Below are 25,078 nucleotides of genomic sequence, written 5' to 3'. Positions count from 1 at the left end.
TAACCGAGAAATACAGTTGATAACGTCTTAGGAGCGCTGATTGGCTGCTGCGCCTCCTGACGTCATTGGGTTCCCCCTTGTCTTCGTCCTCGCATGTCCTGGCGCATGCGCAGCAGAGTACAGTCTCTCAGTGGAGGAGGTTGATCCGCAGAAACACGGAGAGTGGGCTTGCTGTTGTGTCCAGACTCCGTGGGACGATTCGTACAGGTACAGCTGTCTGTCACGCTGCTGTTTTATTTTGAATTCCTCCTGTTTACTTCACCGGAAGTCACGTTTCATCCTGTCTGTCAGTCTGCGTGGTCCTTGGGTCACAGTGGAGTTCGGTTCTGGTTCCTTGACCTCTGCTGTGTGTTGCTATGGTTTCGTGTCTCCTTGGGTGACCCCCCGTGACCCTACACAGGGCTCCACGGACACGCCGTGGTCACAGCAGGACTCGGTTCTCCAGGAAACGTCAGCTGTTTGTGTTTACTCTCTGCCGCTTCCTGCGGGAACCGAACCTCATTCAGAAATGCTCCAATTTGTGCTCTTATAGCTCTCTGAGCCAAATCCAGTAAAGGTACCACCAGACTCAACATTGTATTTTAACAGTCTGTATAAACAGCTGGGATCGGCTGGTGTTTCATCCACTAAGCTCGTTTTATTTGTACCAGATTGGGACTTCATTCCTTTTTTCATTCATTGAATTGGTTTTAAAATCGTTTAGTTTGGGGTAAGCAGTAAAGGTTTTGTGTTTTGCAAAGTAAGACGAATCGTTCTGATATGTATTCTCTTACATTAATTCGTTTTTACACATGGCTTCGTATTAAGTCATGTAGGTGCATTTAATTTGAGTAGAAAATGACAGAATTATTTTTTATTTATTATCCCCATGGTTCAGAAGTCAGACTCCACAGGCTCCAACTCCAACTGGAGATTAGGCTCTCAGGAAGATAATAATGTGTACATATTTGGGTGAAAATATTATGCAGAAGTGGTAACGTTACTGGAGAAATAGTATGAAAAATTAATTCCAATTTGTAAACATAAAATACATTTTTTTTGCGATGTTATGTAATGTAATGTAACTGGACTCAAGGCAGGTACATCAACTGCAAACGATTAACTTGAAACAGTTTATCTTTCTGTCAAGTAAATTAATCAATTATTTTTTATTAAGACCATAAAAGGTAAATTAAGAAGGGACGTGGACTGGATGGTTTGTTCTGTGAGTAATTTTCATTTTGGGTTGTGCATATAGAAAATTAGCAGAAATCACAATGGAAACTCACCACTTGGAAAATATGTGGTTCAAAATAATTATTTTTGCAAGTGCAAATTATTAATTTTTGCGACATGTTTTAAAAACTGTTTTATTTTTTCTTTATTTATTTAATCATAAAAGTAATTGGTAGTACTATTTCTGGGTTTGTCTTTCTGCATGGACAAGCAGGTTCAGATAATGGATGGATGGATTTTTTTTTACATTATTTTGACTAAAACAAAACAGACTTTAAATAAAATGTTTCTTTCTTAAATCAGATATAAACCGATTCCTCAGGGTTGGAAGTCTGCGTTAACCTTTCGCCATGTAAGGAATTCATCCGGCATGTTTCTAGGAATGCGCTTTGCCGGCTTGACTGGCAGAAACTCTGCTTATCTTGACGTGCACATGGAGCGTGATTTCCTCTAAGCGTTTTTTTTTTTTTCCAGCATGCACAGCCTCCTTTCACAGCAAAAACACAAAATCTTACCAAGTATTTCTGGTCTAGTTTCTAGTGCAAATATATAAGTACTCTTGAAATAAGACAAAACTTACAAATATCTTTTCTGCAAGATATAGGAGCTTGTTTTAAGTAAATTATTCCTTAAAATTGACAAATAAGTGCTAGTTCCATTAACAGATTATTTCACTTATATCAAGTGAAATAAGTAAAATAATCTACCAAATATGCAGAAGCGCTGTGTAATAATATCGATATATATATATATATATATATATATATATATATATATATATATATATATATATATATATATCGATATTTTCTTTCCAAAAAAAAAATCGATATTCATCCGCAAGTATCGTAACATCCTACTGTCACCTTGCTCACTCACGGCTTGCTTCGCCGGGAGAGTGATTACGTCTTCAGGCTTTGAGTGATTACTTCAGATGTTAAGTGTCAAGGTTAAAAAGGTATCAAACTATTCAGAGCAGGTACTTGGTGCACTTTATTTACTTTATAAATACATGTAAGCTACAGTTTGTACTGTTTCAATTAAAAGAAACATGTTTTCTCACGACTACTTTGATTCATTTTGTCCAGCTGTCGACTTTAAGTCTGTGTCCAACCAGAGCCAGGTATTGTGTAGTTGGTGCTTTTAATCAGTTTTCAGTTAAATTAATTCAATCCAACTCTATAACAGTCACAAAATGTCATCAAAATCACTCTGTCCCTCTAAAATCTTTCAGAAAATCGCAAAAGTGTATTGAATTGTATCGTTTGCTGAATATTGTGTATCGTGAGATTATTGTATCACTACAGCCCTAATATGCAGCGCTTTCAGACCTCAAATAATGCAAAGAAAACAAGTTCATATTCATTTAGAAACAACACTAACGTTTTAACTCAGTAAGAGCTCAGAAATCAATATTTGGTGGAATAACCAGGAGGTTTTCACTGCAGAGGGCTGTTCAGTTTCTAACCTCACTTATAAACTCGAGCAGTAACTCATAACATGCCGTCAAACACTTCTCCTTTTTTGATTCAGCTCCATGTTTGACTGAAGTCTAATTGCACAACACAATCAGAGTGAATCCATTTGAGCCGCAGTAAGCCAGGAGCGTTTGAGTGGATCTCTGCAGTCTGAGCCTGTGATCGCATTTCAGCCGACAGTAACGCAGAGGTGTCTCAGAGAAATGTCGCTCCCACTCGCCGGCGAAAGGAGCTGATAAAAGTTATCACCGCCAGCGGGAGGCGGCGATAATCAGCCAAACGCGTCCTGGTACGCTCCATCCAGGACTCAACATTCCTCACGCTGCAACACAAGCAGCCGTCTTCCTAAAGCCTCCTTTAACATCCCTGCACTGCAAAAACACAAAATATTACAAAGTGTTTATTGTCTAATTTCTAGTGTAAAAATCTTTGCACACTTGAAATAACACAAAACTAACTTACAAATAACTTTTTATTAGCAGATTATTTCACTTATAACATGGAAAAAATGTCTTATTATAAATGAAAAATTTGCTGGTGGAACTACTACTTTTTCATCAATATTATTTTTTTACTTAAAACAAGCTTCTATAGAGCTTAAAACTATAGGAGCTTAAAACAAGCTCCTAGAGAGCTTGTTTTAAGTAAACAAGCAAGTAACTTTTCAAGTGTACTACGACATTTAAAGTAAAAACTAGACCAAATATTCGACTGCTGTCTTAAATGTTTCTTTCTGTCGGATTATGGAGCTCAAACAGTTTGGAAATCGTCTTTTTAATCCTTCCCAGATTAATTTGTTGTAACAGTTGCTTCTCCAAGTCTACATTCACACAGGATGTCCCAATGCTTTATTAGTTTTTTTTCTTTTTTTTTTGCATGTTCGTTCAAAGTCAGACTTTTGTGAGAGCGGTTTACTGCTCCACAGTGACTTGCTTACTGAAGTAGTAATGGACGAAGACTTTTATGGATCCATTTTAAAGTTATACAGCAGTGGTGGCCAACAGTATCATCACAAAATCATAATAAGACGAAGGAAGCTAATAAAAAGCAATCACAGCTAATGGCGACGGCTTTTTGTGGCGCGTTGAACGCAGATGAATCTGTCGGAGCTGAGATGTGATTTGCTGCCACAGGCTTCTTTCAAAAGGTAATTATTCCAATTTTCAGCCGTTGTTCACTGTAAAAACACTTTTATCAGTATTAAGGAATTATTGAGCTGAAAGAAGCTCCTATATCTTGACAGGACGTTACTTTTAAATTACCTTCATCTTATTTCAAGTGTACTAGGATGTATACATAAATATGATGTAAGATTTAGTTTTAGCAGTGTTTACATCCAGATTTACCGTGTCTGGCTTCTTCTGGTACAGCGTTATGACCCACGTCTCACGTCAACGACGAAAAAATCGGATGAAATGCGGCATGATCGTTCAGACTGCAGATCCTCTGAAGACAAATTTGACAAGTGGAGGTGGAAAAAATTTGAATTTTAGGGGAGAAAAGGTCAGAATTGACTGAAAACGTCGTACATGGACCGGGGTGTGAACGTGGCCTGATGACTTTCTGGCTTGGCACTGCGTTCAGTGGTTGCATTTGTGGAAAAGATTAATGAATTGCTTTGAAATCTTCTGAATTAAAGATGCGTGTTGATGTTGTGGGACAGAAGACCTGCTGGATCATGAGATGGATCCATTTTGTTAAACAATAGAAACGTGTCACATGTCAGGTGTTGGTGTAAACAAGAAGCAAAGAGGAAAATGCTCTTTTACGAACAAAGGCGGCTTTCACTGGTGCTGCTTCGATGACTGGGAGACGCCATAATGGGAGCTATCTAAAAACTCTCAGATTGCAGAAGGGCACTGAAGGATTGTGGGTCAGGAAGTCCCGAGCTGGGGGATCGATTCCTGCTCTCCTGAGGGTGAGCTTTGTGCAGCGATGACTCCGGGAAAAGGACAGCGCAGCTACGCTGAAGCCATATCCCATCATGCACCAGTGGCAGACAGAGCGGCTGATTTATCGCTTTTATTTGCTGCATATGGTTCATAAAGCTGAGGTGACAGAGATAAATGGAAAAGGTGCAGAGCTGCTGGGCTCTGCACTGCAAAAACACTAAATCCTACTAAATATTTTTTAGTACTAAGATTAATGCAAATATCTTAATTATACTTGAACTAACTTACAAGTAACATTTCAGCAAGATATAGGAGCTTGTTTTAAATAAATAATTCATTAGTATTGATGGAAAAGTATTTGTTCCACTGAAAGATTATTTTGCTCTCAGCATATTTTCCTTCTTGGTTTTAGGCCGGTCGCAATAAATCAATTAATCGCATAATAAATTAAAACAAGCTCAATAATTTCAATTTGCATGACTGTTTATTTTTCTCTTTTCTCTCTTTCTACCAAAAAACTGGATGACAAAAGTCTTCAGTCTGGTGATTTGGTCTCAACTAGCTCCTTTTTTAAGGACAATTTTGTTTACAGCAACTTCATAATTCGTTTAATTTGTTGTTTCTGTTGTTTAGTTTATTTAATTTAATTAAAATCTCTTCCAGTTCCAGAAGATATTCAGTTTTTGCATTATTATTATGCCATTATCATTACATTACTTGGAAATTGTCTCTAAACAACAATTTTATCGTTTATCGCAATAAATTCTGGGACACTTTATTGTCTAGCAGCATTTCTTATTGTGACAGGCCTTGTTGTTATAAGTAAAATAATCTGCCAGTAGAATTACTTTTTTTATTTACTTAAACAGGCTTCTACTTCTGGCTGAAAAGTTACTTGTAAGTTGATTTTGTCCTAATTAAAGTATAATAAAGTAGAAACTAGGCAATTTAATTCAAATTCAAAAATAGGTCATTAATTCCAAAGGCAACTTAAACACTCTTGGTTGGATTTTGTGTTTTTGCAGTGTGCTCCTTCTGTAATGTTTCCTGCTGGTTTTTAGAGACTTGCGCTCGTGCAGTGCAGGTCTGACGCTCCCTGCAGCATCACTCGGGCTTGTCAGGAGAAACGCGGCGGCCCTGGATGTCACTGAGTGTCTGATCACGTTGACGGGGGGATGGGAAGCTCCTGTTTCTGCTCATGGAAGCAGAAACAGCGTTTCCAGTCAGCGTTGCTGTGCAGCAGGACAGGAAGGAAAGGACGCAGGTGATTCTGGTGCTGCTGTCCCTCCTCAGCTGGAAATCACGACTGACGCTGAGCAGGAGCTCTGCAGCCGTCACGCTGGAGCGTGGAGGGGAAAGTCGTGACTAGCAGCGTCTCACACCGTCAGTAAAGCTGTTTGACTGCAGGCCCGACGTTCACTCTGCCTCCGCATCATCTTTACATCTATATTCAGTCTGCAAGAAGAAGGAAAAGCCTGGAGAGACATACAGACGCCGATCACCATATTATATGTTGCTGGACGATAAATTGTCCCAGTAGTTATTGCGATAAACAATAATATTGTTGTTTTGAGACCATTTTCAGGTATTGGATAATAATAAAGCAAGAAATTAAAGGTCAATAAACTTTAAATTCTACTGCATATTTAACTCTGGGGCTGGAAGACATTTTAAATCCAAAAATAAAACAAAACAACAGAAACAGCAAAAAGTGAATTATGAAGTCTCTGTTGAGCTGGTTGAGACCAAATCACCAGACTGAAGATTTTTATCATCCAGTTTTTGGAAGAAAGAGAGAAAAGAGAAAAAGCATAAATCATACAAATGGAAATTATTGAGCTTGTTTTAATTTATCATGCAATTAATTTATTTATTGCTTATTGGAACAGGCCTACACACACACATACACACACACTCACAGGACAATTTACAGAGACAAACTAGCCTAAAAGTTATATTTTAGGATTGAGAGAAGAACATCATGCAGAGATCCAAAACCAATGCTGGCTATAAGCCAATAGTGCCATTAAATCTATACGTATATATACCGTATGTTAAATTGAAGATTAACTGCAAAAATAGAAAATCTTACAAAGTATATTTTGTCTGGTTTCTACAGCAAAAATCTTAATTCACTTGAAATAATTCCAACTTGCAATTAAAAGCTCAGCACGATAAAGGAGCTTGTTCTAAAGGGCAGTATTTTGTGTTTTCCAGGCACATAGTGCTGTTTTATAGTATCAAGTAGTTGTTAGTAAAAGCTATATCTGAATAAGTGAATTATATGAAAATAATAGGACTATTTTACTTGTTTAATTAAAATATTGGATGATCACTGTTGAGCAGGTATATATATATATATATATTTTTTTTCCCCCCCATTGATTCTAATGATTGAATTGAGAGAAAATGTATCTGTCCAGACCAACATTTTGAACTGCATGTCCACTCTAGTTTGTTTTTATGCTGCTGTGTGATGGCAGAAGAAACCAAACATCCAGTTTTTCCTGTTTATGATTTTACAACAAATCATTTTAAATGGCAAATGAGCTGTCCCTGTTCATTCAGAGGGTTTATTGCTGCATGTGGCCGTCCGGCCACTTCCTGGTTGTATTCCCAGTTCCTCCCAGCAGCATCTGAGCTCTGGTTTTGTGCCTCTTACTGGCAGATTTCCAGCATGAACAGCAACATGTGAGTCAGTTTCCGAGCAGATCGCCGTCTCCTTTCCTTGTTTCTCTTCATAACAATGAGCTCCATGCAGCTCCGCCTTTGCAAAAAGTGAAAATACTCAGTTTTTTGTTTATATAAATGTGTAGATAAACAAAAAGTAGAGTTCTGTTTTAGTTCTGCTGACATCAATGACTCAAGCTGAAGGTATTCTGTGAAAACAGCAGAAATAACTTTCACCCTGAAAATTCCTACTAAGGATTTTTGTCAAGTTTCTAGTGCAAATATCTAAAACTAACTTACATATGTGACTTTCGGCAAGATATTGAAGCTTGTTTTAAGTCAATAATTATTGAATGTTGATTTAAAAAGTGCCAGTTCCATTGGCAGTAAGCAGTACTGTTTAAAAAATATTAAGGTTCCTATATTTTGCTGTAAGGTTTAGTTTTGTCTTATTTCCAGTGTTCTAAGCACTAAGCTAAACTAAACAAAATTAGATTAATTGATCATTCTTTTTGTTGCCCAACCCCAGCTTGGAGTTGATCCCAGTTTGTTCAGCTTTGTAAAAACAGACCACTGGTTCTCAGTCTGGTTCAGTCTTCTGACCTTTGACCCTTTGTTTTGATCTCTTCACCGTATGACTCATTCGTCCACCATGTTGAAACATCCACACATCATCGCCAAGCCCTTCCTGGATTGCTGAAATATGTTGATGGACATTTTGATCCCAGGATTTTCTTGCATGAAGTTGCAGAACCGGGAGGAAGTTTAAACCCGAAACACAGTTTGGGATTCTCCATTTCGCACCACTTATTCTCATTTGGTTTCCCCAAATAATCAGAACAACGAGGATTCATCTGATGAATTAACTTTGCACCATCCCTGTAATGCTGCATTATGTAATAATTTAATAAAATCAAGCTTCAAAATGTAACAAAACATCATTAGACGGCATTTTAATGTAATAAAATCTTTCAGTGATTTCTGCATATATTAATACACTTTTCACCGACTGTTACAAAACTCAAAGGCAGCTCTTTTACATAAATAACGTTATAATGTTTGTGGTCAAACAAATCATGTTTTACATTCTGTATACATTTAAATTGAAACTTTGGCCAATAAATGCCAAACTTTTGGTCACATTTTCAGACTCATAACCAGAACCATCAACAAAGTGATTCCAGGATTTAATACAATTTTGCCTTGATTGCTACAAAATGCAGTAGTTTTGTTATTTTTAAAGCCTGATTTTATTACACTTCTTGATGTTTTGTTGGAGGAAATCAGCTTTTGAACCTTCATTTCTGCAGCTAGATCTCTCAATCTGAAGTTCTTGATGATCCAGAAAACTTACTTGTGATGCAATATTGTCAGCGGTAGTTTCCTGCATGTGATTCAAAGTGCTGATGCTGCAGCTTTTCTTCGCAGGAAGCCATCGCTGAGGCCAGAAGATGTGATTTCAACACATCTGCTCCTCTTTTATAGCATTCAGTTTGCAGATTAGATGAGTTCAGGTTGTAAGATGACAGGAGGTTAGCTCATCATTCAAGGCTGAAATACACAAGAAATATTTTATTTTTTTATATATTGTGATGAATTAATGTGATTATTGTGTTTAATAATTAAAAAAAACAATGCAGAATTTGTCTCTGCAGAAACGTTTCCACACCAGCATGCTGATCTTTTTTTATTATTTTTTTTTGCTGATTTGTTGTGTTTCTGTGTCTGGGTGTTTCCCCCCCGGGTGTTACAGTGAATTATGTAACCACGTCATCCTCAGACCTGCAGATCAAACAAACCCCACGGCTCCAGTCTGTGCCCAGAGTAACGACATTACAGCTTCGGACCAAAGAACAGCTAAAACCGATTAGTTCAGCAAACTGAACACCTCTGGGTTGAGTTTGGTTCTTTTCCACTGAGCTGGAGGGAAACGATCACAGTGACTCTGCTGCTTTATTTTAAGCCAGAGCTCTGCAGAAAACGGCTGCGCAGATGACGAGTTCTGATTTGACTGCCCTGACTTTGCTTTTTCTGTTAATGGTTTCCTGTTATTCTCTGAAATCTATCATCGACGTTTCAGTTTCACGACGTTCAGATTTAAAACTAAATGTCATCCTGGGGCTTTTGCATCTTTTCTGGTTTAAAACCTTTATTTCTTCTTTGATGGTTTTTGAGGACCTGCACAGATTTCAAGTGCAACAGAAAATAAATTTTTACTTTCATATCTTAATAAAAACATGTTGGTTTTTTAAATCTTTCAACAGCATTATTAGAGGAAGACTTTCAGGATTATCTGTCTTTAAATTTGAATAAGATGAAAGTTTTATTTAGATGGGAGAAAATTCGTTTTAATAAACCTTCATTTGTCATGTAGCTTCTTCCAGCTGTTTTAAAAGGCAATCAAGAAAAAACAGTCAGGATGGAAAAAGAAAAGAAAGGAACAAGGACTGAAGTAAAAGAATTTAACAAGAGATTAGGAAAGAATCGGTCTTCAGTCAGAGGCTTCAACACTGACTGCTACTGGAGATCCTTCCTGCCCACAGCATCTCTGTCCACTATGTCTCTGAAGATGCTTGGAAGACGAGTTACGTCAGCATTTGATTTCCCTTTGGGATGAATAAAGTAATTTTAATTACATTTATTGAATTGGAACAAATTTACAAGAAAATTTCATGTTGGAAGGAAGAAAACAAAGGAATAAGAAACGAACCTGAGTCACAAAGAAACTAACAAACTGACAGAGAAAAAACTATAAAACTGACAAAGAAAGAAACTAACAGAGAGAGAAACTAACAAAGAGAGGCACTAACAAACCGTTAGTGCTTATTGAGCTTGTTTTAACTAGCAAATAAAAAAGCAAAGACAGAAACTAACAAACAATGAAGGAAACAAACAAAAGAGGGAAACAGGATAAAGGGCTGAAAAGGGAGGAAATGGAGACCAAAACATGATGGGGACAATCAGCGAGGAGTGAAAGAACAAATAAAGGAAAATAAGCGACAAAATGATGGAAAGAAGAAAAGAAGAGAAATGGGTGATAAATGAATAATTAATTTCTGCCAGTTTGTGTTTTTCTCTGAGTTCTTGCTGAAATATTCTGTTTATATCAACCAAACATCCAGAATTCATCTTGCAGATGTGCAGAAACCTTTTTCCTTTTCAGACATCTGCTTCTGGCAGAAATACATAATAAATGTTTCATTAACTTCAGGTGATGTCTGGTAGATCAAACAGTTGGAGATATTTCAGTTTTACGGTTCATTTGTTGAGTCTCTCAGCTGACCGGCCCAAATGTGTCCTGACAGGTTGAAGTTGCCTCTTGAAGCGTTTGTGCTGATTACCTTTGTTTTGTCCACAGATGTGTTTGTTTCATGACTTCTCTTGAGGTTGGAGTCCTCAGGGAGCGAGATGACCGTCCAGACCCGGTGAGACGGTTCCCCTCAGCTGAAGCCCCCAGCTGGGCCTCCATCCACATGTTTCTGTAAAAACGTCTTACTCACTTCATACAAAGAGACAAGCCTCCAATATGGACAACCTGATAGACTTTGACCAGCCGTCAGCGGCTTCGTCTCTCTGCGTGGAGCCTCATCACCAGGCCCACTCGGACGTCTTCTCCCCCGAGCCGCGGTCGTCCGTCCATCAGGCCCCATTCCTACCAGAACCCCTGGCTCCAACCAAAGCCGGCTCCCAGCGTGCGGACGGACACAACGAGGACAGCGACGCCACGGAGTCTGCGGACAGCGAGAACGACATGGACCCGCCGTGTCTCGACTGGGAACTGAGGCGGTCGTCGTCCTCGTCGGCTCACAGCGGCGAGGACGCAGACGCCGAGGCGGCAGAGAGGAGGCAGTTCATGAAGGCCTACGTGGAGAAGGTGTTTCACGGAAAGTAAGGAACGACGACCTTTACTCCATATCTCACCTTCTGACGTCATTAAAACGACAGTTAGAGCGTTATCTTGGGGTAACGAAGCGGATGTAGGATCTACGGTCCAGATTTTACAAGAAGATTTGTAGTTTTTTGTATCAAAAATATCTTATTGATCCCCAAGGAAAATTAATTAAATGAATAAGATCCATGTGGCTGGCAAAGAGCAATCCGATCTGTTGCCTCTAAACAGCCCAGTAGAGTTCAAGTCAAATGTTTTAAGTTTCCGTCCACAAGCTTCTCATAATAGTTTGCTGTAATTTTGACCCATTCCTCTGCGTCCTCGCCACTGTGAGCCATCGAGGACGCAGATGCCGAAATAACAGAGATGAGGCAGTTCATGTGTGGAGTGTAAGGAACAACGACCTTCATTCCATACTTCACCATTTGACATAAAATTACACCTAGTGATATCCTGGGGTAACAAAACTGGTTTATGAGCTGGATATTGAATATATTGTTCAGTTTGTCCAGATTTTACAAGAAGAGGTGTAGGTTTTGTATCAAAATACCTTATTGATCCCTAAGGGAAATTAATTAAACTAGTAAGATCCATGTGGCTGGCGATCCGATCTGTTGCCTCAAAACAGCCCAGTAGAGTTTGAGTCAAATGTTTTAAGTTTCTTCTCACAATAGTTTCCTGAAATTTTGGCTGATTTCTCCTGAAAGAACTGATGTAACTGGTGGGGATGCACTTTTTCACTTCCGGTACTGATGCAGGTGTCCGGTACCGATGCAGGTGTCTGTCAGCCAATAACAATCCAATTTAGAAAAACGGAGCTGAATGTTCAGTTTGAGTCAAATGGCTGTACAGTTGCGCAGTTGGTAGAGCTGTTGCCTTGCAGCAAGAAGGTTCTGGGTTCGATTCCCGGCCCCGGTCTTTCTGCATGGAGTTTGCATGTTCTCCCTGTGCATGCGTGGGTTTTCTCCGGGTTCTCTGGTTTCCTCCCACGGTCCAAAAACATGACTGTCAGGTTAATTGGCCTCTCCAAATTGCCCCTAGGTGTGAGTGTGTGTGTGCATGGTTGTGTGTCCTGTGTGTCTCTGTGTTGCCCTGCGACAGACTGGCGACCTGTCCAGGGTGACCCCGCCTCTCGCCCGGCACGCCAGCTGGAGAGGCACCAGCAACCCCCCCGACCCCACTGAGGGACAAGGGTGAAAGAAAATGGATGGATGGATGGATGGAGCTGAATGCTTATTTTTACATGAACTACATGAATTCCAAATTTATTTGCTAACTCTGAAACGGTACAGCACACTGGGATACACAAACCGCTTCACAAGCTTGGTCAAAAACGTGAAAACGATACACCAATATGCTGACTGCCTTGGTCAAATGTAAAAAACAATGCAATAAACCTTTAAAATGGCTCAGAAAGTGTAATTAGAAAATCCTAAATATAATGTAAAATAAATAACGAAGCGTTCAGAGCACAAAGCACAGAAATAGACTGAATAGATCTGTCATTATGGATCCGGTGCATTGTCACCAATAACCAATCTATAATTTTTTCAGCATCGGGATCGATTCAGATACTAATAAAAGCCGGTGGGAGGATTTCTCGGAACGTCTTCTCTGCTTTTCTCCTGGCTCGTTGTCCTCCTTTTATCTCCCACAATAACCAGAAACATCGAGTCTCTTTAAAAACTCGCCATCTGATCCCCCCGGGCGACGACTGTCGGGGTGAAGAGTTGAAACGAGCTTCTCTAAATGCCACGTCACATTTTGTTTCGTATTTCAGACGTTTCCTTTTCGTTTTCTGCTGCTTCTCCTTCCAGTCCTGACCAGATTAATAATCATCTGTGGACCAAACCCAGTGACCTGCTGGTCTGCTGCGCTCACCATCCAGCCAGTCCTTAAGGATTACATGCATCAGCTTCATCCTTTATTAATAAGCCCATAATTCTCTGTGTATTTTTTTTTTACTGGATCTGAAAAAGAGAATTTAAAACTGCAGGACTGCCCTGGACAATGTTGACTTTTGGAAATAATCAGACACACTGTGGGGTGAGAAAGCGGGTGTTTGTGGGGGGTGTGTGTGGAAACGAGCCACACCAAATGTTTCCCATAGATTTGATGGATTGCAGCTGAGCTGTTTGTTTTGCAGGGAGGACTTTGACCAGGAAGAGAAGGCGAGGTTTGGAGAGCTGTGCAGCGGAGAGAACGGAAAAGGCAGGGAATGGTTTGCCAAATACGTCAGCGCCCAGGTGAGTGCGTCCAGACGTCATGGCTGACCGCCTAAAAGTCAGACAGCATCACCGAAGTGACAGCCTTAAGAGAGAAGACGTAACGCAGGATAAAACTGCTGAAAACCTACATCCTGACACCACTTCCTCAAACTTTTTCACAATGTATTTAACTATTCTTTTTATTCACAGATTGGTTTTAAAGAAAAAACATGAATTATGTTTTTCTTTTTGTCTGTTCACCTGGTGCATCTCCCACTGCTGTACAGTTTTCTGTCAAATCCGTCAGAGTGCAGAGAGCGCGCTCCCAAAGCGCTCATTCACTCTCATTATAGGAAGAGAGGGAATCGCCATAGCAACCAGTGACTCAGCATTTTCTGAGGCCGTGATAATTTTACTATCCCTTCTTAGGAAATTAGTTTAAGGTTAATTGCATAAATTAGATGATAATATTGTCATTTTGAGGCTATTTTCAACTAATACAAAAGTAATAATGGAATATCAATGCAAGTACACCCTCTCAAGCTTTAAAAAAGATTTTAAACATTCAAAATGAAAAAATCTAAACAACTAAAACATCAATAATTAAAATGGATTATGAAGTCTTTTTGGTAAAACATAATCTTTAAGGCGTTTAAAGGTGTGCAGCAGACAGACGTAACTCAGTTGTTCTGTTTTTGCAGCGCTGCCACTCCAAATGTGTGAGCGAAGCCACGTTCTACAGGCTGGTCCAGTCGTTTGCAGTTGTTCTGTTTGAGTGAGTATGTCTGGATTCACCGAGTTTGACAGGAAACAGTGAAGCAGGTGGTGTAATAACCCGCTTCGGCTAAATAAATAAGAGACACCTGAGAATGATCAGTGAGTCCTGAAGGTCCTGATGGGAGAAAACAAATCATCAAAACGACGAGGAAGACCTGGATATGATTTCAAATAATCTGAATAATTCAGTGTTTTTACTGAATTATTCAACAGTTAAAACCGTTTCCTGCCTTGTTTGGTTCGTATGAGGTGAGATATTGCAGAACATTCATGATCCACTTGTGTTTTTGCAGATGTTACCAGATGGACGACTACAGCCCGGCCAAAAACCTCATGACCATGTGCTTCACGTATTACTACATCGGTAAGACCTGGAAACACTCCTCCCTTCTGCTGCTGTGTCACTACAATGTTTATCACTTTTTAAAAGTTGTCCTACAGTCAGTTTAATTACAAACACTCCCAAAGATCATCCATCCATCCATTTTCTTGCACCCTCTTCCCTCAGTGGGGTCAGGAGGTGCTGGTGCCTCTCCAGCTAACGTTTCGGGCGAGAGGCAGGGTCACCCTGGACAGGTCGCCAGTCTGTCGCAGGCAACACAGAGACACACAGGACAAACAACCATGCACACACACACTCACACCTAGGGACAATTTGGAGAGGCCAATTAACCTGACAGTCATGTTTTTGGACTGTGGGAGGAAACCGGAGTACCTGGAGAAAACCCACCATGCACAGGGAGAACATGCAAACTCCATGCAGAAAGACCCGGGCTGGGAATCGAACCCAGAACCTTCTTGCTGCAAGGCAACAGCTCTACCAACTGCACCACTGTAACTGTGCCACTGTGCAGCGCCCAAAGATCACCTTTCACCTTAATTTAGGTTAATGTGAAACTTGACTTATGTAACTTAGACCCTTATGTGCTTCCATATTTCTGAACAGAACTGCATAACGAGTATTTTGCATCCCACACCGAACTCTGAATCGATTCACTTTCCTGTTCAGGGACGCAACCTCCGCCATCTTTGATCCTCTTACGACTGGCTTCAGTTAAGGAAGACCAGCAGAGTTGGGTAGTAACTAGTTACGTCTACTCAGTTACATTTACTGGAGTCATTTTATTTTTTCTACTCTTACTTTAGTAAAATTTCTGGATTTTCTAGCCACTGAGTGAAAAACAAACAAGTTTTATCCACAAATTCACCAGACACAGACACCTGCAGTTTCTGTTAAAGTTTTTTATTAAAAGAAACTGATTCAGGAAAATAAATATTTTGCCTGATTTTGTTATTTTTTTGTTGTTGTTACTTATATAAATTGTTTTCATTTTTGTCCTTAAAATACAAAAATTTCCTCTTTATATTTTGGTTCGTCTGATGATGTAATTTTTAAATATTAATTGATCGTTTGATCAGTTACTCAGTCATGAAGGCCGAACTCAACAGGTCAAAAAAACGTCTGGGCCAAAAAAGTTTAAATATAAGTAAAAAGGAAAAAAAATGGAAAGTTTAAAATAAAATAAAATCAAGCAATTAAAGTTGTTTGATTTTGTTTGTAATTTATTTTATATCCAAAACTTAAAATTAAAAGAAATTTCATCTGGTTTCCATTTGGGCTTCATCGAACAAATTTATTCTGTTATAAGATTAAGACTTGAGTTTAAGTGCTTGTTACATTTCACCAAGTTTCATAAATTAAATAAAATCTGATTTAGCAACTTTTCAGTAAACATTAATGTGTTTCTACTTATAATTTCATAAATTGGCTATAAAAAGACACATACTTTGTGTTAACATAATTTTCTATTGTAAGAAAATAATGTTGGTTACAATTTTACCCTGATTAAAAATACAAAGTTTGCATTAACGCCTGAACTGCACAGGACAAATTCGTGCCAATTTTGACTTACAACACAATCACACCAAGGTCCACAAATGTCCCCGGGGCCACAGTTTGGACACCCCTGATCTGAACGATCATGAGTTAAAGACGGCTGCGTCTCAAACTGCGTTGCTGCAGCAGCAGCAGGAACAGCAGCCAGCGGTTTGCATCACTCCGTGCTGATTCAGACGGTTACCACCTCTGGTTTGCTCTCTTGCAGCAACGCCACAAATAAAAGCCACATTTATGCTTATGCAAGCAGGAGGCCTTGTGTGATTAGTGCAGTAGTGACACACTGCGTTGCATCAACACGCAGCTGACTCTCCAGGTTGCTCCACCTAGGCGTTTCTGCTTCATCCGGTGGTGAACCTGCAGCAGGAAGCTTCGCTCAGACGCACGAGAACAAGAACGAAACTCGATCCAGAGAAAAGCAGCCGAATGTTTGTTTAAAGGCTCTTTCAGCTGATGGATTAAAAACTGTTTTCATTTCCTGCCCACCGAGCTGCAGCTGGTCTGTTGAGGCACTTTTCACACCGAGCTGCTGCTCTGTAATGACCCGTGAGATTAACCTGTCTGCAGAAACCAAACCACAGGTGGCTGCTGGTAAATCCTCGAAGGCAGCTGTTTTTATTTTCATTTTTTCAGTCAGCAATACAGAGATACAACTTAAAAAACAGAAATATCCTCTGATTATTTGCTGAATTTTTCTGTCTTATTTTTAAAAGACCATTAGTAACCTCTAACCATCGCCGTCACGTCTTTCCTGTTAAAACTTCTAAAATAAAATTACAAGTTTGTTCCTATCCTTGTCTGTTTATGCAGCCGACAGCGCAGCACCCAGTGACTGTTTTTAAATTGAAATCAACAAAATAAAAGTGATATTAGGCGACCGGCTGCCTGTGTTTCGACAGGCTTTACAGCCGTCATGGTGAAGCTCTGGATAGCGTCACGTTCAAACGGTCAGTAGAGTAAATGTATTTTCTGTAAGTCTCCGTCTGCATGCCTCCTGTGCAGGAAAGTGCCCGCCGTCTCCCTCTGACCTGCTGGACCGCGGTAACCCACAGGCAGGCCTGGACTCGTACCTGAACAAGGCGAACTCCTGGCTGTCGGGGAAGAAAGACGCTGCAGAGCGCCTTCTGAAAAACACATCGAAAACTGACGTCAAGGGTTTCTTCGGAGGCCTGGAGAGCAAACTGAGGAGCACAATGGCTCCCAGGTCTGAGTGAGTGACAGCAACACGTCTGCTTTGAAGCTCGTTTCTTTAAAACTTTCTCATGTGTCTCCATTCCTGCGTTTTCTGGTGACAGTGAAGGCACCGTTGAAATGAAACCCAAGTCACCAGGTAAGATGCAGCAGAAATCAGTCTGCATTCTCCACTTTTAGTTAATAAATATATATATATAAATAAACTCTTCCATGTTTTTGTTTTATTTTCTCCAGGCTCAGAGGCTCCAGAAGAGAAGAAGGGAGAAAAGATTTATCTGTACACTCACCTGAAGCAGCAGCCCATCTGGTAAGGAGCAGAGCTACAAAATGTTTTAGATAAAAAAGAGGATTGAAAATAATTTAATTTCAATTAGGTGTTTTTTTTCAAGGTCTGGAATGTGGGGCTGCACAGTGGCGCAGTTGGTAGAGCTGTTGCCTTGCAGCAAGAAGGTTCTGGGTTTGATTCCCGGTCTTTCTGCATGGAGTTTGCATGTTCTCCCTGTGCATGGTGGGTTTTCTCCGGGTACTCCGGTTTCCTCCCACAGTCCAAAAACATGACTGTCAGGTTAATTGGCCTCTCCAAATTGCCCCTAGGTGTGAGTGTGTGTGTGCATGGTTGTGTGTCCTGTGTGTCTCTGTGTTGCCCTGCGACAGACTGGCGACCTGTCCAGGTGACCCGCCTCTCGCCCGAAACGTCAGCTGGAGAGGCACCAGCACCTCCTGACCCCATTGAGGGACAAGGGTGCAAGAAAATGGATGGATGGGTCTGGAAAGTGCTTGAATTCTGTATAAAGTCCTTGATACTCAAACTGCACAGTTTTGTAATAAGGTGCAACGTAACGCTTCATTAAAAAACTAAATTTGGAAAATATTTACAGCTGAAACCAGATGTTTTCAAACACCCAACAAAAAAAGAAAAAACACAAACATTTCTTCTTGCCTTCTGGAGTTAAATCAGACTAAACTTCTCTTGTTTCAGGTCAGCTGGAGTTGCCAAAGCTATTTCATTTATTCCAGTTTTTGGTAGGAAGGGAGAAAATAGAAAAACAATAAAATGATGTGAATGGAATCCTGCAATTAATTGATTAATTGATTAATTGATTAATTGATTAATTGATTATTGCGGCAGGCCGAGTGGAGCTCATGCTGCTGTGGAGGGAAAACTTGTGAACGCTCCGTCTGTTTCAGGCACACGCTGAGGTTCTGGAACGCGGCGTTCTTCGATGCCGTCCACTGTGAGCGGACGAAGAGGTCTCCGACCACGAGGTGAGTCAGGACGACAAGTGTGGAAATGTTTCTGACTCTGAGCAAGTTTTGAGCATCTGGAGTGACGCTTTCTTGTCTTCTGTCTCCTCCCTCTGACTAAAACGCCGTTTCTGACTCTTTCTGCTTGCTGACTGTGACTCTTTGTTTCCTTGTGCCTTGCTACCGGGCAGCGGAGCGCAGGACGCAGAGAAAGACGAGAGGTCTGTCCTTCCTTTAGGCTCTAACGAAGGCATAATGAGAGAAGATGTTAGGATATAGGGAACAGTTATTGCTGTAACTCAGAGAGAAGCAATGCAACGCGCCCCGTTATTGGCTGGGCTGCTGGCATCTGACCAACACAAACAGTCAAAACTGTTACATTTTGATGTTCATCATTCAGGACAAGTGAGCTTCATGAATTGGCTGTTTTTTATGTTTTTTAATTTCTCTATAAAATCGAACGCCACCGTGCTTCACCATGGACTCCCTCCTGCCGGTGGACGTTAAGGCTGCATTCACACCAGCCTTAGTCCAACTCCAGCTCATTTGTCTTGAAAGTCCGGTTTGTTTGGGGAGGTGTGAACGTGCAACCGCACTCTGGTGCAGACCATGAAAGCAAACTGGTTCGCCTACAAACCTCTCGGTCTCAGTTCCACGTAAGCCAACTTTGGCGTCGACTGGAGATCGCTCCAAAAGCAGGAAGCAGACTCTCATGCAGGGCATTCTGGGTAAATACAAGAAAGTTGCGCTAAGCATCTTCTTCAGAGGTTTTCATGTCATTTCCTTCAGTGGTTCTTGGTGCAGCGCCCCCACAGGCTCATTTGACTCGGTGCAGTTTGGACCGTTTTTTAGAGGATTCAGTCAGAAATAACTGGATTGTTATGAAGTTTAATCTTTAGTCGTTAAACTTCCGGACAGATTCTGAGAGGGACGAAAAGAGAGCAGATATGAGACACAAATTAAATATTTTAATGAGAGATCAACATGTCATCTTAACTAACTTAAGGTTTGTTCAGCAGACTCGAGTTTTGCTTTCGATATTTCTGTGCCTTCGTCTTCGTCTCTTGGCATGCTGTTGTCTCGCTGCTGCTGCTGCTGCTGCTGCTGCTGCTGCTGCTGTGATTCTTGTGTCGCCCCCTGGTGAGCAAACGCATCGCAGCCACAGATTGCACAGAGAGGTTGTGAAATGACTGCAGCGATAAATATATTTTAATCGGGAGCAGTCGACTCTGAAGGTGCTCTCTGCTTCTTCACAGCTCACTGCATGTCCTCCCCAACGATCTGCCTGAAAATGAGACGTCTTCTCCATCTGCATGCTCCTTCTGCTCCACTCTGTGCTTTCCTCAGCAGGACATTTCCACCATATGGACTGATTTAATGTTGGGATTAAAATAGATGATTTGATTGAAATGTAGATTACAGGATTTCTAAAAAAAAAAAAATCATCATAAAAGCTAAACATTTACTTGATTTATTTTGCGTTTTTGAGATTTTGTGCTCTCCGTATGTCCCATTCCGGTCACCAGCGTTTCATAATTGCCTTGAGGAAATCAAATCACATCTGTTTCAGTTCTTAAAGGTCAAAACAGGCAACAACGTCGAATTTTCCAGCAGTGACATTTAGGGAAGGCATATATATATATATATATTAGTTTTTTTTTATGAAATAATTTTTTTCTACCTTTTTATTCTATCTGCTCAATTATAAAATAAGCAAGTAAGATTTTATTACAATGGCCCAGAAGTAAAAATAAAAAAAAAGGTCTTGCACTATTATAAAAGGCATACAGTTCATAATTTTATGGGATTAGTTCATTTAGTATTTTTGGGCTAGAATTTTTTTTTTTTTTTTTGTCCAAACTAAGGACAAAAAATAGAAGCTAAGTCTTCTAAAGCATTTTGCTGTATTAATAATGCTGTATAATTAACGCAAAGGCATCCAAGTTGACGGATGTTTGTGTTTCTCTGCATGCATAAATAACATGAATGAAGAAATCTGGTTAACAAATCAGAAATATTTCTATATGAATTTTATTTTAATTTTAATATTTGATTAGTTAAAATCTGACTATTTTTAAAAAATTAGCTTCATTCCTGAATCGTGATTTGTGACCGCATACAATTATCAAGCGGGCCACAAATGGCCCTCGGACCACACTTTGAACACCACTGTTTTAGGCGCATACAGCATATAATTAAATTTGAAAAGAGAATTCGATCCCAACTGAATTGATTTATTTATTTATTTATTTTTTTTCGTTTTTAGGAACAAACTTTAGTTGTTTGAATCTCCGAACTAAATCACTTCCTGTTTGCCCTGTGAGTCTTTTAATATGAGAAATACAGATAATAATCATTTCTAATCAGAAGAGAGAGTTTGCAGGCGTACTAAGCGAACAGACTGAAAATGCGGTTACTGGTTGCCATGGCGATTCCCTCCTTTTGCGGGAGCTGGAAGTGGGAGGAGCCTAAAGCAGCGAGAGGCAGACAACAACACAAACCTCAAATCAGCAGTAAATCTGTGGTAGCTATTATAATTTACATAGAAATGATGTAACCACAGCAGACAGAACCTTCTGGCTGCTACACATGTTCATTTTTATGAGTTTTGACCAGGAGTTATGCCAGGAGCTGAAATATAAGGGGAGTTATGAGAGTTTGGGTGTTTTCTCTTCACTCTGGACTTATTTGTCAGAAAACTTTCAAGTTTTATGACAAACTCGATGAAAGTTGGCAGAAATCCCTGCAATTTGATGAATAAAATGAATATGTGGAGATGAAACTGTGGGCATGAAAGTGGTTCAAATCAAATTTTTCTGAATATATCACAGGAATCTAGTGTGTGGGACATTTTCTGGGACATCTGAAAAGAAATCATCAAAGCTAAAACTGCAAAAAGTATTAAAAAGTAATTGCAGTCGCATAAAGTCCAGCTTTCTGTGAACCGCTCAAACTCCGACTGGTGTTTCTGCTGGAAAGTGTGGCTGATCGGTGGAGCTCATTGCACCAAGATCCCGTATCTCGTTGCACACTATTATTTTTGTGATTGATCTGCGATGCCTTTTGTAACAACGCTTCATGTCTCTGCTGTTGGAGTGTGCAGGCATGAAAACCTTTCCTGCTGCCGTTTTCAGTTTCTGCTCCTCATCTGCTTGCGACGGACCAACGATGATCCTCGTTGAGGAATCATTTGTTGTGCTGCTGCTGCTGCTGCTGACGGCTCACTCGTGTCACGTGTAACAACCGCAGCCGTGCACAGTTCGCACAGTTCCAGGGCTGCGTTAATCATTGTTAACGTCTGAAGCTCTATTTCTGTTTTGTGTTTTGTGTTTGCAACGTGTCAAACATCCTGTTGCTTCGCCGTCACGCCTGTGGTTTGACGCCACACTGGCGGCGCTCAGTCGTTTTCGCTTGATGCTGCTTTGACACCCAGCCCTGAGCTGTTGCCGTGGCGAAGCCGAAAGGGCCGGTCAGAGGTCAAAGCTGATTGCGGCTCTGTGTGATCCGCAGGGAGAAGTGGCATCACTTGACCCCGAAGGAGAGAGAAGAAAGCTTGAAAATCGATGAGAACATCACTTTCGGCCAGCTGGGGTGAGGAGCGCTGCAAAAATACTAAATCTTACCGAGTGTTTTTGGTCCAGTTTCTAGTGCAAATATCTTAGTAAAATTGGAACAAGACGAAATATGAGCTTTTGTAAATAATTCCTTAACATTGATGAAAGTGTTGAAACTTGATTCTGCCTGAAGTTGTTTGTTTTTTTTACTGTTTGTGTTTTCAGGACTTTCACCCACAACATGCTGGCGTTCGGACTGAGTAAAAAGCTCTGTAACGACTTCCTGAAGAAGCAGGCCGTCATCGGGAACCTGAACGAAGGTCAAGCTCAGTGCGCCCAGGGCGGCCATCTTGTTTCTATCCATTTGGACCTTAAATTCAGGTCAACTGTGCGACGAAGTGTAATAGTTAGGCTAAGGAGTTGTTATAAGGTTACACGAATACAGACGTAGTAATACAAGACAGAATGAAGTCCAAATAATACCAGGATAAAGTCTTAATGTAGTCAGAAATGAACAGTAACATTGGGAGAATAAAGTACTAATTTTATAATCTTCAGTGCAAAAAATGACAAAAAATTAAATATCAAATAATTTCCTTATTAAAATAACTTTTTCATCTCATGACTTTAAGACGCACCAGTAAGATTATGCCTATATTATGACTATATTATTAATTAATCAATTATTTGGGCCTAATACTTTGCCGTACAACTCACAGAATGAATGATTGGAAGAAAAGCCAGTCTTTGGAAATGTTTTCTGTCTTTTGTAATTTCATTTTTTTAGAAAACAAAGCCAAAAACATCCAGATTAAAATTGGACCTGGTTTGAAAAAATTTTATTTTATTTTTACGCCATATGAGCCCAGCTCTCCCCCTTTTTTAGCTTTTTTCTCTGGCTTTCTGCCTATTTTACCATTAATTTGCACGTCTTCCTGCTTTTCCTTCCCCATCTTTTCACTTTTCACTCCCGCAGAACATTAATCAACGTTTTTTTGTCTGCAGATTTAAAACAAAATGCACATTTTTGGTTTCCACCTGCAGAGCAATACCAGCTGCTGAGCGAACACATTGAGAAGATGGCGGCGGAGTGAGTCGGAGATCAGCGCCGGTTTCCTTCCAGTTCACGTCTGTGTTTATGTGGTCCAGTGCTGAGAGATACCATCTGCAAACTGCTGGAATATGAGCAATATCATATAAACGCACCATAAAGTCTGCATCCACGGTTCATGTGAAGGTGTCGCGTATCCCCGTCAGACTCGTTCTGTGTTTTGAAATGTCTCGTTAAGGATTCAGCGTGCCGTGATCTGATGTTCAGATGTTTATTTTATTTTTTTATTGTTCTGTAGATTTCCTTCTTAAACTGACAAGATGTTGACATAATTTAGAAATTCAAGCTTCTATCTGCCCTGCAAAAACAGAAAGTCTTACCAAGTAGTTTTAGTGATGTTTCAATACTTTTCAACAAGATGTTTGGAGCTTGTTTTAAGCAATTAATTCCTTAATATTGATGGAAAAGTATTTGTTCCATTGGCAGGTTATTTCATGGGAAAAATGTCTTGTTATAAGTGAAATAAGTATTTTTTTCATCAATATTAAGGAATTATTTACTGAAAACAAGCTCTTACATTTTTCTGAAAAGTTCATTCTAAGCTAGTTTTGTTTTATTTCAACTTTACTAAAATATTTGTGCCAGAAACTTGACCAAAAATGCTTGGTAAAATTTAGCGGTTTTGCAGTGCACTCTGTTAAACGCTCATATTCTGCAAACCAAACAACAAAATCAAAAAAGGGGAGAATTAAGATGAGAAATTATGACATTTTGTTCTGCTTTTAGCTGCTTTAGCCGCCTCACAGACACAGATTTTCCCGCCTGCTAAGTGCCTTCTGTGGATCGTTTTTCCCGAACCTCGCCTCCCATCATCCCGGCTGTGAGTGTCGTGTCCCGCCCCGCCCGTCCGCCGGGTCCCGCTGCATGCTGCATGTCCAAACTCAGTGACTCAACTGTGGAGGTAGCTGCTATGACTGTGTCCCGCCACTAAGGGGCAGCATTGCGTCAGAACCGTGACTGCCGTTAATCTGTCTGGTGTGAATATATTCCTGATGCTAAATGTGGAAACACCATCTGTGGCGCCCCCTTGTGGTTCTTCTGTGAAGTGAAAGCATTTTTTTGTCTCCATTGATCCCCTGAAGAAGGATCGACCCATTCAGAGTAAAATGTAACTGTATCTGTTGTGTTGTATTTGTCGGCTCTCTATAAGCCATTTGCACTAAATTTACGCTCTTCATGTCCATCCAAGAGTGTTTCTGGATTCCAGGTGGAGCTGCCCAACGTGTTCAATGTTAAATTAATGTAACAACATTTAAAAACAAAGTGATTAAATTGTGATTATGTTTAAAAAAACAAATATTTTCTCTCGGTGTGACGTTTCTTCCAGGTTGCTCTTCTGTGGAGGCGGATTATTTACAACTCAACATATTGAAAACAATATGAGATATGGGGAAACCAAAGAGAGTTTTATTACATTCCAGTTTAAAAAGGTAGCAGAGAATGACGGTTTTTCATTGGGTCAGTGTGGGCAGATGCCCAGGGCGGTATTAGAAAGGGGCGGGTAACCCAAGAACTAGAAAATAAAACATTTTGTCAGTTTTACTCTGAAGTTTACTAGTATTTGAATGCAGAGAAGAAAGAGAAGAAAGTTTCTCTTGTTAGAACCAAAACAAACTGAAAACAAAAAAATAAACGTGTGACTCAGGCCGACGTAAATGGATTTCTGTGACTTTTGCAAATTATATTCCTTCCTTCCTTCCTTCCTTCCTTCCTTCCTTCCTTCCTTCCTTCCTTCCTTCCTTCCTTCCTTCCTTCCTTCCTTCCTTCCTTCCTTCCTTCCTTCCTTCCTTCCTTGTTTACTTCATTTCCTTGTGTCTTTGGTATCTTTCTTTCCTTCCTTTGTTCTTTCTTCCTTTCTTCCCATGTTGTTCTTTCCTTCCTTTTTTCCTCCCCTTCTTCCTTCCTTTCCATTTGTCCTTCCTTTACGCCTTCCTTTGCATTTTACTTTT

General features: G+C 40.1%; 1 protein-coding gene across 4 annotated transcripts; it reads left to right on the top strand.

Annotated features, from left to right (window-relative positions):
- Positions 1–48: 48 nt before the first annotated feature.
- On the top strand, positions 49–23,246 carry kiaa0513 (KIAA0513 ortholog). 4 transcript variants are annotated; one of them, XM_008412561.2, is made up of 13 exons: positions 49–207; positions 10,614–11,143; positions 13,291–13,390; positions 14,053–14,126; positions 14,422–14,492; positions 17,028–17,229; positions 17,321–17,355; positions 17,454–17,526; positions 18,408–18,485; positions 18,656–18,685; positions 21,975–22,055; positions 22,244–22,338; positions 23,063–23,246. In XM_008412561.2, the coding sequence occupies exons 2-13, from the start codon at positions 10,782–10,784 to the stop codon at positions 23,110–23,112; spliced, it is 1,251 nt and encodes a 416-aa protein (XP_008410783.1). In that variant the 5' UTR covers positions 49–207; positions 10,614–10,781; the 3' UTR covers positions 23,113–23,246. The 4 variants fall into 4 exon arrangements, with proteins under 4 accessions (XP_008410783.1, XP_008410781.1, XP_008410785.1 ...); XM_008412559.2 differs by having other exon boundaries at positions 17,028–17,235; XM_008412563.2 differs by lacking the exon at positions 18,656–18,685.
- Positions 23,247–25,078: the final 1,832 nt, after the last annotated feature.

Source organism: Poecilia reticulata, chromosome 6 (assembly GCF_904066995.2).
Source record: "Poecilia reticulata chromosome 6, P_reticulata-male-v2, whole genome shotgun sequence".
Taxonomy (NCBI): Eukaryota; Metazoa; Chordata; class Actinopteri; order Cyprinodontiformes; family Poeciliidae; genus Poecilia; species Poecilia reticulata.
This window is presented reverse-complemented; position numbering and strand designations above follow the sequence as displayed.